Below are 15,227 nucleotides of genomic sequence, written 5' to 3'. Positions count from 1 at the left end.
AAATATTTTTTTTAGTAATGCTCTTGTAGGTCTGACCCTAATTATTGATGCCAAATGACTTCATAGGCAAGTTCAAATAAATCTCATCTAAGCATCTTAGAGGAAAAATGTTCTTTAACACTACAGAATATCCCTGCTCATGTGATCTTAGCTAGGAGCAGACTTGACTCAGAGATAGCGGTTTGTTTTATATGGCTCTCCCCTAAAGCAACAGGCTAGTGAAGAAGTGAGGGTGTGGTGACATTTTCATTGTTCCCCAGCCCCTCCTCCCTACACTAGATTGGAAAGGAAAGACTTCACAGACTTCTAAATTTACAAAGAAAATAGTGCATTCCTGGTGGGTGGAGAGTGTAGTCTACAGCCTTTAGTTTCCTGCATTTTTGTGACCTGAGAATTAAAAACCAATATAGCATGTAGTAGCCATCCGGGTCTGTCTTTTATGGAACGCTGTGAGTGAGTGAGTGAGTGAGTGAGTGAGTGAGTGAGTGAGTGAGTATGTGAGTGTGTATGCACATATTTCAGAGAAGTAAACCCCATGCCAAAGTATATATGACAGCTAATAAAACTGAAATAAATGTCACAGGATCCAGACACTACAAGCTTATTCCATAAAGAGAAAGTGACCTTGAATGAGGATTTATTTCACCTGCCTTGATGGGGAGAGGAGGGGGCTAGGGAAAGAATAGTTTCTTTAGCAGAGTGTAACATCCTTTTTCCCTACCCTGTGTGAAAGTGGTAGCTGAGGAGTCTTGTTTAATTCCCATGTGAAATCCCAGTGTGGAAGAAAGAGGTGCCTACTTACAGACACGAAAGGGAATGAAGTTACAGCTGGAGGCACAGGGGTAGTATTTTCACATATTGTTGGAGGGGGGGAGGGAGAGAGAGCGAGCGCCCCGACTGGGGGGGGGGGTCGCCTCAGCAAGCCCTGTTTCCAGCCAGGTTTTGAAGTAGAAGGAACTGACCCCCTTTTTAATGTGAATGCTCCAAAAGCCTGCTTCTGGTTCCAAGATCAGAGATTTTCTCTGATCATGAGTACAAACAGGACTGGTTTGTCCGCTCTTTGTGTTTGTTAAGCAGCCTGGGTCTGACAGGAAGTGGGTCTGGGGGCAGGAAGTGGCTTACTTTCAGAGGCAGAAAGGACTTGAGATTTCATTGCATGTTCTGGAAGTCATGGGAAAGCATTTGCTGATCTAGACTCATTTTCATTCTGGAATTTAGAAATACAGACTTTTCCATTCAGAAACTTGAAACCATTGATTTAAATACAACCTTAGGAGTGACATTTAAGGGCTGTAGAAATACAAATATTTGTGATTACCAGAAGTTGAAACCATTCCTTAAAACACCTGGGCCTGGGTTTCCTCAGCCACTAAAAAGAGCAAGGCTTCTGCCTGCTGCTCAGGAGACTGAGGCTGGGCATTAGGACTTTGAAGCCAGGCTCTTAAAGACACCCCATCTCAAAGACAGAGACGTACAGAGATACATAGAGAGACAGACACGGACTAGAAATGGCTTGTCAGGAGCAGAACCCATCCAGAGTCACCTACATAGTAACCTTGGCCCTGTTTTACTTGTAGTTAAAGCATACCCATTTGTATCACAGTGTGGAAACCTGCCTGAGGAAAGTGACTGGGCAGTCCTGAAGCCCAGCGTCTGCCAGTGCCTCGCCCCAGGTTGTCCACTAGCATTGAGAATTCAGTGTTTACATTTTAGCCTGGTTGGCGGGGGCGGGGGGTGGGGGGGCAGAGCAGTGACAAATTTAGAAAAGGAAGTGGAGGATGGCATGTTAATTTTCATAATTAAAGTCACCTGAACAGTTTCTTAAAGCGCTCTTGGCCTCTCTGTAAAGTGAGGCTGGTGCCTACCATGTTCCTGGGGAGCTGGATCAGGCTGGCTGCCCCCTACCAGGGAAGTACAAGGTATAGGTTGTTGTGCTTTAAACATAGAAAAACAGCAGGGCTGGAGAGATGGCTCGGCGACTAAGAAGAGCACTAACTACTCTTGCAGAGGACCCGGGTTTGGTTCCTAGCACCCACCGGACAGCGAACAGCCGTCCATAACTCCAGTTCTAGGGGATCCAATGCCCTTTTCTTATCTCCGTGGGCATTGCACACCTGTTGTGCACTTACATACAACAAAACTCTCATACCATAAACTAAAAATAAATAAAATTAAAAAAAGAAAAAGCAAACCCACCTTAGTCATAAACTGCAAAACACTAGAGAATCCTAGAACGTAAACAATTCATTGTGAATGTGAATATAAACTGAAATGGCTTTTTTTAAAATAACTTTAGAAACTGGAATTTGGCAGCCTCCATTTTGCCACACCTGCTCTTCAGACTCTACTTGATTTAAAATTTATACTCATTTTTTCTAAAAAACTGAGGAAGAAATACATTAACCACACACTGAGACGCTGCGCACAGCCTTTTGCTTTTTCACGGAGTCAAACTCCTTTGGCTTTGACCTCTGTGGTTACCACCTTGCTTTTCAGTACTGATTAGTGCTGGGGCAAATACTTTTCAACACCTCCCTCAAGGGGAGGGGCTGGCAGGATTGCTTTAATACAGAGGCCTAGCTAGGTGGCAGTGGGTCGGTCTTAATACCACCTGAAATTCACTCATTCTATAGCTGGCTACAACCCAACTTGAAATCCCCTGCTGGTTAACGAACCACCACTGTCCCCAAGAACAGTGTTTTCAATGGGACATCTATAATTCTTACGTGGGCACTGGGAAGTTCAAGGCAGCTGACCCTGGCCTTGCTCAGGACACTGTCACCAGGTTTCTCAGTGACTATGTTCCCGAGAATAGTGTGGTTCTTAAGAACTATAGACCAAACCTATCATGTGGCTCCTAAAAACTATAGGTCAAACCTGCAGGCCAACACTTTGAACTCTGTGGGGCTGTCAGTTGTGGGACCATAGACTCTTGTGAACTTTGACATTTGATTTTATTTTTCTTAAACATTTTGCAGTAGGACTCTATCCTAGTGTTGCATCATTACCTGAAAATGTTGTCATGGGACCGTATGCCTCCTACCCAAATGTCTTTGTTGACTTGCTGTGCTAGAGACAAAATGATGTGTACAAATTTTCCCAAATTACCTCAGAATTTTGCTGATTGACACAAGGCTGACCTGTCTTTTGTGCCTGACAGTCTTCTTAAGTGCATTGTTCCAGCTGCTTTGCACAATGTTAAGGGGGCAGCATACCTAGACCAGGTGTTGCCTAGAGAATCAGAGTGCTCCGTGGGAGGGCACTGTGTTCACCTTTCTTGCCTGGACTGTGCATTTGCCTCAGGGAAGCTCCATTCTCACTGTGTATTTATCCTGTTTCCAACTTCTCCACTCATTAGAAGAATGTTCATGAAGTCTGGTAGGAAGAGCGAGGGCTTAGATGTATGTCCCTGCAATTCGCCCACTGCTGTATGTGGGTGGGAGGCATAGGGAAGAGCCACTGTTAACCAACTCTCGGTTGACAGCACTGAGGATGCCTTTGCCAGGTGTACTGTCAGGTTAATGTAACTGGTATGTGTGTGAACTTTATCAGTTCTTGCTTTGATCCACACAACAGGGAGGTATACAGAATAAAAAAATGGGCGTTCCAAATACCTGCTTTCTAGAAACATCAATCATGCTAATGATCCTGGGCGTGTTGTTATTTGCAGCTATTTTACAGTTTCTACTTGTATGAACAGAGGTTACCTGGAGCAGCATTGCAGGTATAAGGCAAGTCATTCCGTACTGTAAATGGAAACAAAGTTACTACAATAATGAGCCATAGTAGAGGCAGGGTGATTCAGTGGGTCAAGGTGCCTGCCACACAAGCCTGGCTACCCTAGATCAGTCTACAACTCATGTGAAAATAGATGGAGAGAACTGGCTTCAGAGTTGTCCTCTGACCTCCACATACACACAAATTATAATAATTAAAATTAGCCATTACTGTGATACCTCCCAAAGGGGGTTGTGTAGAAGAGTTTAAAAAAGGAAAAATTCAACAGCTCACAGACTATCTGCCTACCTCTGGGGCCTGTGGCTTTGTCCATCTTGGCTGAGGTCCGGAGACAGCCTTTCTGCACTAAGTAGGCTGGTTAAGGTTTGCTAAGTTGCTGGTAATATTTTACAGAACTTGGTTATTTGTTAGCCAGCAGCTAAGGAAACAGACCACTTCTGTGTCTTAGCAACTGTTGAGAGAAGACATGACTTTTTGTTTTTGTTTCTTTTGTTTTGAAATGGGGTCTCCGGTGTGGCCCCAGCTGGCCTGGAACTTGCTGTGTAGACCAAGCTGACCTCCATCTCACAAGATCAGTCTGCCTCTGCCTTGAGTGCTGGGACTAAAGGTGTGCACCATCGTGCTCCATCTGTGACATGGCATTTGTAAAGATGGTCTTTTATATCTTTCCCAAAGATTAGAAGGGGGTCAAGATTCAGAGGACACTAGAATATAAGGCCCGTTTCTTGAGAGTTTCATGAAAGCCAGCACGTGGAGCTGAGGACAGATACTTTCAGGGTGGGTCATGACTAGCGGGTGCTTTTGTCTTGACAGAGGAGTTGCAGCCTTCTTCACAGTGCCAGGCTGTGTCCCATGAGTACTTGACATTGGCCTAACCTCTAAACTTGGTGTCATAGGCATATACAGACCTGTATGTTTCCTTCAGAGAAAGCATGAGGGCAGGCTTGCAGCATCATTGGAGTGAGATGCAGAAAATCAGACTAAGTCCCTTCTGTCTAGAGGGGAGCAGGGCCTGTTAGGGAAGGTTGTAGGAGAGCCAACTTCTCACCCCTGTCCTAGTGGGGCGGCCCACAGCTCAGCAGCCCAGTTAGTCCCAAAGGTTGGCACTGGGGCCATGTAGGGGAAAGTGAGTGGGAGTGAGGTGGAGGGGCTTGTATTCAAGTCCGTTTGTTTGACGGCTGGTCCTGCCCTCCTGAGAAATGAAATGTATTCTTTTAAATCTCAAAAACAAACGTAATTAAATGTTTAATTTTTGAAAATTAACATTCTTTATCTCATCTTTGTTCCCATCAAACCAATCCTACGTAATCTATTTTGGATGACATTGCTTTTTAGCTGTTTCCTATTTGCTGTCTGTCAAGCAATAGGGGGCAAATTAGTAAATAAAACACCCATTAACTGGATCCACAAAGAGGATGTATCCATACAGTGGAATATTATTTAACAGTAAAAAAAGGGAATGAAGTGCTGATACGTGGCACAACATGGATGACCTTGAAAAATATGCTGACAGTCACAAAAAAACCCACATTTATCTGAAATGTCCAGAAGAGGCAAATCCATGGAGCCAGAAAGTAGGTTATAGGCCGTCAAGGTTTGGGGGCTTAAGAATAATGAGAAATGGCTACCAATGGACACCCCCCCCAATTTTTTTTTTTTTTTTTGAGGTGACCAAGAAATATTCTAAAGCTAACTAGGTATGGAAGTGGTGCATACCTGTAATCCCAGCACTTGGAAGAATGAGGCAGGAGAATTGAGTTTGAGGCCAGCTGGGCTATGTAGCAATACATACTCTGTCTCAAAAAAAAATCTTTTTTTTTTTAATATTATTTTTATGTGTATGCATGTATTGCCTGCATGTAGGTAAGTGTCATGCAATGCCAGTGGAGGACAGAAGAGGCTGTCGGATCCCCTGGAACTGGAATTATTGATAGTTGTTACCTGCCATGTGGGTGCTGGGATTCGAACCTGGGACTTCTGCAAGAACTACCAGTGTTCTTAACCTCTGAGCCATCTCTCCAGCCCCTCAAAAAAATTCTAAAACAAGGCAGTGGTGTTGTTGGATCGTTCTGTGAATGACGAAAGTGCTGAATTGTACATTGTATTTAGGTGAATTTTTATGGGATGTAAATGATATTTCCACAAAGCAGTTGTAAGAAATTGATGACTCAACTTGAAAATTGAAATACAGTATCATCTCAGTTACCCAGTTGAGTGGGCTAAAGCCGCAGGTGAGAAGCCTTGGCAATTCATCCATCATCGCCCGAGTCTTTTCCCTCGGCTTTCCTTACTCCTCTTTGTGGGAAAGCATTACCATATCCACTTCCTGTCAGAGCATTTCTAAGCATTCATAAGGTCCTATCCAAATATTTGAAAGTTGTTGGAAGTTGTTGAAGTGGCACCTTCAGGAGAGGGGCTGCAGTGCTGGCAAACAGGGCCGGCACTCGGCACTCGTGATGGGGAAGGTCGGGCTTTCTGTGTAATCTCCAGCTGATTGAGTAGTGAATGCAGGTGTGATAACGCTGGCCAAAAGTTATCACACAATCAATCCCCTGCCTGGAATCCAGACATTCACATGCTGCTATCTGAATTTCCTTTGCTTTTCTGTGGTTTTCTTGGTGCTTCAGTACAGAAGGAAAATCACTGCAAACCTCTCCCTGCAGTGCCCAGGCTACTAAAGCTAAGCCCACTCCTTGATGGCATGTCACTTGCTTATTTGTTTGTGGAAGAATCGATCTAGAATTTGTCCCTCCTGCCTGTCTGAGCATTTGTTAAAGTTTGTGCTTATTCTGTAAAAGTGGGTGTAGAATTCTTCCCTTAAGTTTAAAGTTTTTCAGGAGGTAGTGACATTTCCCAATGGAAATGTGAATGATTAGATTGATTTATCAAGACCAGAGAAAGATCTAGAAGATAGTTTGACATAAACTAAACATGGGTTAGAAATAAAGTGCAAGGTTTTATTGTCAGTTCAATCTATTTTTTTTTTCCCTTAGGCTCTTAGAAGATATTTTGGGTACCATTTTGGTAATTAAACTGGAAGGGCCCAGAAATCACCTCTTTTGAAGTATATTCTGAAAAATCTTGTGTCTTTGAGATGTCCCTGGGCAGCAGAGCCTGGGAATTCTAGCCTGGGCCATCCTGGGATTTCATGGCAGTTTGCTTCAGTCAGACAAAGGAAAGAAAAAACTACTCCAGACATGCGGGACCTTAGAATGCGGCTCCAGTCCCCATGTACCACCTTTCTCTAGAAAAAGCCGAATAACTTTCTAGAGAGCCACACACCACTGCCTTGGGATGATGCCAGGAGCCGCACAAGGGTCATTCAAGTTGGGGGATCCAACTACAGCTGAAGGGTGGGGTGGGGTAGAGGAGGAAGGACAGGGATTCTGTCCTCCCTGCCCAGTGCTTGAGTGAGGGACTAGCAAAGGGGACACATTTATTTTGCTTGAACAGGGTGAGCTGCTACTGGTTATTAAAAACAAAACCAGGTGGGGTAATTGGGCCTTTAATCTCTGAGGCAAGGGAGCAGTTTGGCCTGTCTTGGTGCATGTCTGCTTGGAAAGGTCATCCTCACTCTAGAAAATTAAAGTAGGGCCCCTGGCTGGCTGCTATCAGAATTCTAGTGCTATTTTCTTCTTCATGGTCAGGTGATGTTATTGGGTATCCCATGGTCTGTCTGCATGTGTCCCTAAGAAGGTGTCCACACCCTCACATCTCACCCCATCCACCTAGCCCCAGTTAACTTGAGAGCATCACACCTGACTAGCATCTAGCTTTTTGGACCTGGAGGCGGGGCCCAGGATCCTCCTTTTGCAGATCAGGTGACTGAGGCCAAGGGGCAAGGAGTCCTCTGCTTGGGGTCCTCTGGGTTACAAACCCAGTTCTTTGTTTTGTTTTATTGAGACAAGGTCTCCCGTAGCCCCAGCTGGCCTGGAGCTCAATATGCAGACCAAGCTGGCCTTGATCTCACAGAGATCCACCTACCTTACCTCCTGAGTGTTGGGATTAAAGGCGTGCCCACCACACCCAAGACAGATCCAGTTCTTGACTAACTCTGGTGCTCTTGCAAGTATTCCAGTGATACCCATACTTGGCCTGGATTCAGAAACACTTGAATGATTTTAACAAATAGAAATCCCTTGGTCAGGCATGGTGGTTCACAACTGTGACCCCAGCACTCAGGAGGCCAAAGCAGGAGAGTCATGAGTTCTAGACCAACCTGGGCTACATATTCAGACCTCCTTTCTCTCTTGGGAGAGAGGGAGGGAGGGTTTAGAGAGAAGGCTCATCAGTTAAGAGCACTTGCTGCTCTTGCATAGGACTCAGGTTTGGCTCTCAACACCCACATGATAGCTTCTGACCATCTATAATTCCAGTTCCAGGGAATCCTACACCCTGTTCTGGCACCTGAGGGCACCAGGCATGTACATGGTGCACACAAACTCAGACACACTAAATAAAAAATAAATAAATAAATAAATAAATAAATAGGGAATGAAAGAAACGTATCGCTGAACTAAGTCTAGACAAACAGGTATTTGGGGGCTGGACAGATGGCTCAGCGGTTAAGAGCACTGTTGGAGAGGGCCTGGATTCAATTCTCAGCACCCATGTGGCATAAATAAATAGGGAATGAAAGAAACGTATCGCTGAACTAAGTCTAGACAAACAGGTATTTGGGGGCTGGACAGATGGCTCAGCGGTTAAGAGCACTGTTGGAGAGGGCCTGGATTCAATTCTCAGCACCCATGTGGCAGCTAACAACCATCTGTAACTCTAGTTCCAGGGGATCCAGTGCCCTCTTCTAGCTTCCACAGGCTTGGCATGACATGGGTACACTTACATACATGCAGGCAAACACATAAAATAGATAAGTTAAAAACAAAAAAAAATTTTAAAGTGAAGCTAATGATGATTGCTGTGGGGTCTGGTAGCTATTGAGGTCCACCCAAGGGAAGAAAGGGGGCAGAGAGGACGGACAGGCTGAACTACTCTCTGTGCTCAGGGTGCCCACAGGTACCTACACCTCCTGGTGTTCTGTTGGTACTTGCAGCCTACCTGAGCCCAGGCGTGGGAGGTACCCACCAGCAGGGCCCAACCCGCAGACACTAGAGTAAAGTTCTTACACTTAGTGTGGGGAACAAACAGTAGGTTTAAACCAAGCTTAATCTAGAATAAGAACAAACAGAATGCTTTGAAAAGATTTATTAAGCAAAGGGTGGGTGGAATCAGTGTTTGCCAGGCTGTCAATCAATTCTGATATTAATTATGCATTATGCGATTATTAGAATTCACTTTCTTCAAGGGGCTCAGGCAGCTTTAATACCAGGTTAACCTGGTTTGTGTTCAAGATAAGCCATTCTTTAAACATTTAAAGTTAATTTATTGAATGATTTAGTATTTATTTGGGGGATGGGTCACACATGCCATGGTGTGCCTATGGTGGTCAGAGGACAACTTCCAGGAGTTGGTTCTCCCCTTTTTCACACTGTGGGTCCCAGGAATTGAACTCGGGTCATCAGGCTTGGCAGTAGGTGCCGTTACCCACTGAACCATCTCGCCAGCCCCAGGATTAGTCATTCTAAAGTCCTGACAATAAGTGACTACAGGAAGACTCCATTATTTTTAACCTGTAGAGTTACACTTGTAACTACACTTGTAAGTTTCCACTCTAAGCAGTCGAATGTGATTGTCTAGTTGCTTATGTATTGTAGCATTTCAGAACTCTAGTTAAGAATTATTATCTTACATGCTATCAGCCAGAAGAGTCACATGAGTCACCACTACCATTCTCCCAAATGAGGATGCGTGCTTTCTGGTATTTTGACAACCCTGAGATAAATACTGCCCCCTTTAGGGAGGGTATTTTAAATGACTAACTGCATGATACATGTACGTGTATACATGTGTGTGCGTGCGCATGTGCACCACACACACATAAGTGATTGTGCTGCCGTCACTATTGGCCTTGCTGGGGCCCAGATCTAGAGCCTCATGTCTGCTAGGGGAGCACTTTGAGCTATATCCCAGCCCTTCAGTATTGCTCTTGACAAGTATGTAATTAAGGGGAATTATCAAGACAGTGAAAATTGCAAGCCAGGCACTCTACACACAGTTTGGATTTGTGGGGCGGTTAAGCCCATGGACTTCAGTTCTTTGTGAGACCATCCTCATGTATACAGAACCATCCAGTCCTTTATTCCTGTGACAATCACTTATCATGCAAACCTAACACCAGGGCAAAACAAAGGAGAGCTGGGACTTATGGGCGTCCTTCATTACAGAAGCATGATTTCTCCCCACAAGACGTATGGAAATGGTCCTGTTATCCTAATAAAGGTCTCATTTAAAGTTAGGCTGCACTGGAACACATTATTATTAAAGATTTATAAGCTGAAAATAATCCTGGTAGTCTCGCTAAACACAGAGCAGTTGAACATGCTACAGACTAGGGCAGCTCGTGCCATGCTTTAGAAACGTATGGTTGGAGGGCAGAGCTTTTAGGTGTTCCAGTGACTGGGGAGCGGTGTGCTTAGCAATGGACTTGAGGACACTGAATGTTCAGTGGTACTTGGCATGGACCTGTCCAGATGTCAGCATCCTCAGCAGAAAACACTGGTCGGTTATGACTGGTGAGCGATCATGCCCATCAACTTACAGCAGCTGGGCCTTGGACCAGGCACACAGGAGGACTGCTTATTCACCCATCTGTTGCCAGGATGGTTCTAGCGTACCTGTCTCTGATGACTTCCACAGCAGATCTTCCACTCTTGCACTGATAGACTCTGTATCATTTTACTTCTTGCACTTTCAATTTTAAAGCCATTTTTCCTTGTTTGTGTCTCATAATTAGCATTTAAATTTGTATTATATTTTATTTATTTGGTGGGGGCAGTTCAAGTGACGGTCAGAGGGCAACTTGGGGGAGTCACTTCTCTCTTACCACTGTGTGGGTCCCAGGGATCTAACTCGGGTCATTAGACTTAAAGGCAGGTGCCCTTCTCTGCTGACCCATCTTGGCCCATCTTTAGCATTTTAAATAGCTGCGTGATAGTCTGTCCGTGTCTTTTAATTTTGTTTTAGGTTTTTGAAACAGGGTCTCACTGTGCCACCCTGGCTGGCCTGGAGCTCCCAATATAGACCAGGCTAGCCTCAAATTCCCACTGATCTGCCTACCTCTGCGTCTGGAGTGCTGGGATTAAGGGCTTGTGCCGCCACACTGGCCCCATATTCTGTCCTCTTTCCATTTTTTTTTCTCTCCGACACTTAGACAGTTTCTAATGTTCTCAAACTGTCAGGCACCTTGACCTTCCTCTTTCCTCCCACTTTCTGCCTTAGTGTGAACCCCACTGCTGGTGCCTCTGGAGCCCTATCTGCTTCAGCTGACCTGTGGGGGTGGTCAAGAGATGGTGTGTGGAAAAATGTTCTTTCAGCCCTCAGTGTGAATGTGCTTTATTGAAGCAAAGAGGCTGTGTGTTTGAACCGACTCCACATTTGCTGAGACTTTGATCAGTTGTCCTACGAAGTGTGGGTACCAGGGTTCATATGACCAACATGAAGACAGATGTTGAAAGATGTATAGTTGCCACACTGCTAAGTGGCTTTGGGCCTCTATGGAAGGCCCAGGAGGCCACTGGAAAAAAGAGACCCAGTTACATGTGATTTGTCTTTTTCTGTTTTCCAGATCAATGTCCGGGTGACCACCATGGATGCGGAGTTGGAGTTCGCCATCCAGCCAAATACCACCGGGAAACAGCTTTTTGATCAGGTTGGTTAAGACCATAAGATGGGGGACAGCCAGTTATAGAAAAAAAATCTGTAATACTCCAATCATTTTATCTTTTAAGCAAATTACCTTGGCTTGTACACTGAGGTCATAGATGAACAGGGCCTTTGAGATGGGAACGTGCTCTGCTGTGTTACGGAAGCGTTACAAAACACCTGTGAAGTTAGATATTTTTGTTAGTTATTAATAATAATTTTTTTTCATAGTAACAGCTATTCCAAACACAGTCTTGTCTAATGGCTCAGCCTTCCCCAGAGTAGGACAGAAAGCATCATTCAACTTTGTTTTAACAGCTTTGTGTCACGGGTCAGCAAACTTCCTTTGAAGAGAATCCGACGGTATTTTAGGCTCACAGACTATGTAGTCTGTGTCATAACTGTTCAACCTTGCTGTTATATTATCAGAAACAGCTATAAATTCATAAATGGGTGAACATGACCATGCTCAAGTAGGAACATCAAATTTTTCAAGTGACTTACACCCCCACCCCCCAACATACACCATTTGAAAAGGCAGAAACCCATTCTTGTGGGCTGCAGAAATAGCAAACTAGGTTTGGCCCACAGACGGCAGCTGGCTCCCTCTGCTTTATTTAGAAACCTCTTCTGTGGTTCAGACAGAATCAGCTTTGATAACTTGAGTGCCATGATGTGGGCATGGTGGAGACCATCAGACACCTAGATGGTTCCAAGCCCATCATGCCCAGTGGTCAGTATATTATATTTAGTATATTCTGTTTTTTAACGAAACACTTCAGGTAGCCAACTCCAGCAGCAAAGGCAAGCCTCACTGCAGAGCACTTGGTTTTAAGATGCTTGTGTGGTACTGGCCAGCGGGTCACCTTGGCATCCATACACTCCCTTGGGTTCTGGAGGTGGCAAAGCAGGTGCATCTGTTTCCACAATTCCCAAAACCTGAGGTGATGGCAGACTTGAATAAGAACAGTAAGCCACTGGGGAACTCAGTTTGGAACAGTTCCAAACTCTGGGGAGCAGAATCTGCCTTGCTGGGTTTAGTAAGTTCTGCTGGGAGCAGGGGTCCAGGGCCACTAAGTGAGTCAGGCAGCACCTGAGAATCCACAAGGAAGAGTTTACTTTCCCTAGCAGCCCCTCAGCTCTGCATGCAGGTGCCAAATCTGAACCTGAGAACCCTGGTTCTGGGGAAACCTGGGAGGGGAATTGGAGCAGGTCTGGAGGCTCCGTCCACACAAATTCAGGATGGGACCCTGACCTGTGACTCTGAAAGTCAGTAGGAACCTGGAGCCATGGAAACAGAGCTCAAGTGAACAGGAAGTTTTTCTTAGCTGTTCAGGACCAGGCAGAGGCTACAGTTGAGCAGATGAAATGGAAAGGCTAGATTAGAGTATGATCCTGCTTATCTGTGGAGGACTGTCTAGTGCAACTTGATGACAAGGAGCTGGTTTGTGGAGAACAGGAAGTTGGCAGGATTGGACATAGAGACCTAGTCTGGCTCTCTTCCATACTCTGCACAAAAGGTAATGGGCTTTATAAAAAGGTCCTGGAAGCAGAGCACTGTGTAAGAGGCTGGACTTCCTTCACAGCATCCCTCAGTGGATTTTTGTGTTCAGTATATCCTTGCTGTTTGTGGGGTGGTGAGGAGAGAGAGAGCAAGAGGGTAGTCCACAGCATTTAATAAGCAGACAGTGGACTGTTAAGCATCTGCCCCCCTCCAGATGAGGGTGACCGGCTAGATTAGTTTTGTTGGAAATCCCAGATCTTACTTTAAGCAAGTGTTCCATGTATGTGGTTTCTTTCTCTCTTTGCGGGGGGGCGGCGGGAGATGGGACATCCTACTATGTGGTCTATGATGGTCTCTAACTCTAAATCCTTGAGTGTTGGAATTATTGGTGTGCACCATCATGCCTGGCTTCCTGTTTCTAGTGTGTTCAGTCCTCTTTTTAGACATCACAGGAGTTTTCTATTTGAAGAATGATAAACCTGGGTTTTAAAAGTTGATGTCCAAGACTTGAGACCCCGTTCTGATGCATGGTCACTGCTTTTCTGTCTACAGACACTCATGAGAGTACCCAGCGTGTGGCTCTCTCTGTAATGTGCCAGAGACTTTTTTCCCTCATGTTGTGGAGAATTGTAAAGTGTGAATTCGTTGCCATTGCCTAGAGTTGGGATCTTACCATAGCGATGAGAATTTCACATTTCTGGAGGCTCTTGACATGAGGACAGCAGAGTGCCCTTCACCCATCACACCCTCACCTCCCTGGAGCCCACACCTCGGCTTCTTGCATGCTTAGGACTGATTTGCCTCCCCTCGGGAGATCAGATTCCTGCAACAACTGACTGAAGGAAGATGGGCCAAGTGTTTTGCTCATTACTTTGAGACATTTTCAGCCTGGGTACCCCAAAGGGTGACGGCATGCCCAGACATTGTTGTTGGTGGACCCCTGGTCCTATAGTTCCATGTGCTTGCCACAGCCCACCCAGGTATTTTCCAATCAGGAGGGGATAGGACTGAGTTTATAAAACTTATAGATGACTTTGAGCGTGGTCATCGTTATACTAAAATGTGTCATTTGCTCTTTGACATGATTTCTATGCATCAGAAGATGGGACCCTGTCTGTGGGATTGATGGACCGAGTGGATGCTGCGTTCTGAGGACAGGGCACTTCGGGGGATGGCTACTGGGGACTGTTCGTGGTGTGAGGATGTTTCATGCTGGGCCTCTGGCCTCTTGCTCTTTCACAGGTGGTAAAGACAATTGGCCTCCGGGAAGTGTGGTACTTTGGCCTTCAATATGTAGACAATAAAGGATTTCCTACCTGGCTGAAACTTGATAAAAAGGTAAGTCAGGGTTAAGAATTTACAGGCTATTAATTGGGAGCTGATCTGCTCTGTGGACATTCAAACCAGAGCGCTTTAACTCGGTCGATCTTTTTGTTCTTTGTTATTTGTATAAAAATTTTTGTAGGCAGAAAGGTTGCAGACGTCCAGGAAGGGAGGATGTGGGTTGGAATCAGATCCTGGTGTTCCTCCTTCCTGCTCTCCTGTTGGGACAGGTGATGGTTAACTGCCTCACTTTTAGTTGACATTAGTTTTTATTTTTCAATGACATTAATCTTAGAAACCATGAATCACCCCCATGTTGTAAGAACCTGCTGTTGCTCTGTTAGAACCTGTGATAGATTATCTTCTAGTTCTAAAGATTGGGTAATTCTTCTCACAATTATAAAGAGAAGGCATCAGCTAAATGCATTTTTTCAAACTCTGCAAGCTGTGCTTTCTCCCCGCCCACACCTTCCTGTGTCATCGTAATGTAAAGAGTGGAGAAATGGGGAAGTATTGGGGTCAGATTCCTGATCTAGGACCAGACTGACTTGTAGGCAGATACCAGGAGGGTGGGTCACTAGAAGTGGGCATGGGGTTATTCCCATGTGTGTTTTCTGGGATTAATAGGACAGTCACCAGAAATAAAGGGAGGCTGAGTGGTCCTGCAGGTTAATAGCTGGGTTTCCAGCCAAGCAAGAATGCTGTTGGCTGACCTTAACTGTCACACATGCTCAAAAGATGAGTTACCAGCATGTAGCTGGTAGAATGCTTGCCTAGCATGTATGAAGCCCTGGGTTCAATTCCTAGCACCTCATAAACCAGGCCTAGTGGGTCATGCCTTTAATGCCAGGCCTTGGAGTACAGCAGGAGTATCAGAAGTTCAAAATCATCCTTGGCTACA

General features: G+C 45.2%; 1 protein-coding gene across 1 annotated transcript in view; it reads left to right on the top strand.

Annotated features, from left to right (window-relative positions):
• Ezr (ezrin) overlaps window positions 1-15,227 on the top strand; it is a 44,781-nt gene that overhangs the window by 10,998 nt on the left and 18,556 nt on the right. Inside the window, exons 3-4 of the mRNA XM_008839614.3 lie at window positions 11,423-11,506; window positions 14,246-14,341. Coding sequence (XP_008837836.1) covers window positions 11,423-11,506; window positions 14,246-14,341 — 180 coding nt within the window. The remainder of the gene's footprint in view (window positions 1-11,422; window positions 11,507-14,245; window positions 14,342-15,227) is intronic.

This window comes from Nannospalax galili, unplaced genomic scaffold (assembly GCF_000622305.1).
Source record: "Nannospalax galili isolate Female #2095 unplaced genomic scaffold, S.galili_v1.0 scaffold211, whole genome shotgun sequence".
Taxonomy (NCBI): Eukaryota; Metazoa; Chordata; class Mammalia; order Rodentia; family Spalacidae; genus Nannospalax; species Nannospalax galili.
The sequence above is the reverse complement of the archived record's forward strand: the minus strand, read 5'-3'. Positions and strand labels throughout refer to the sequence as shown.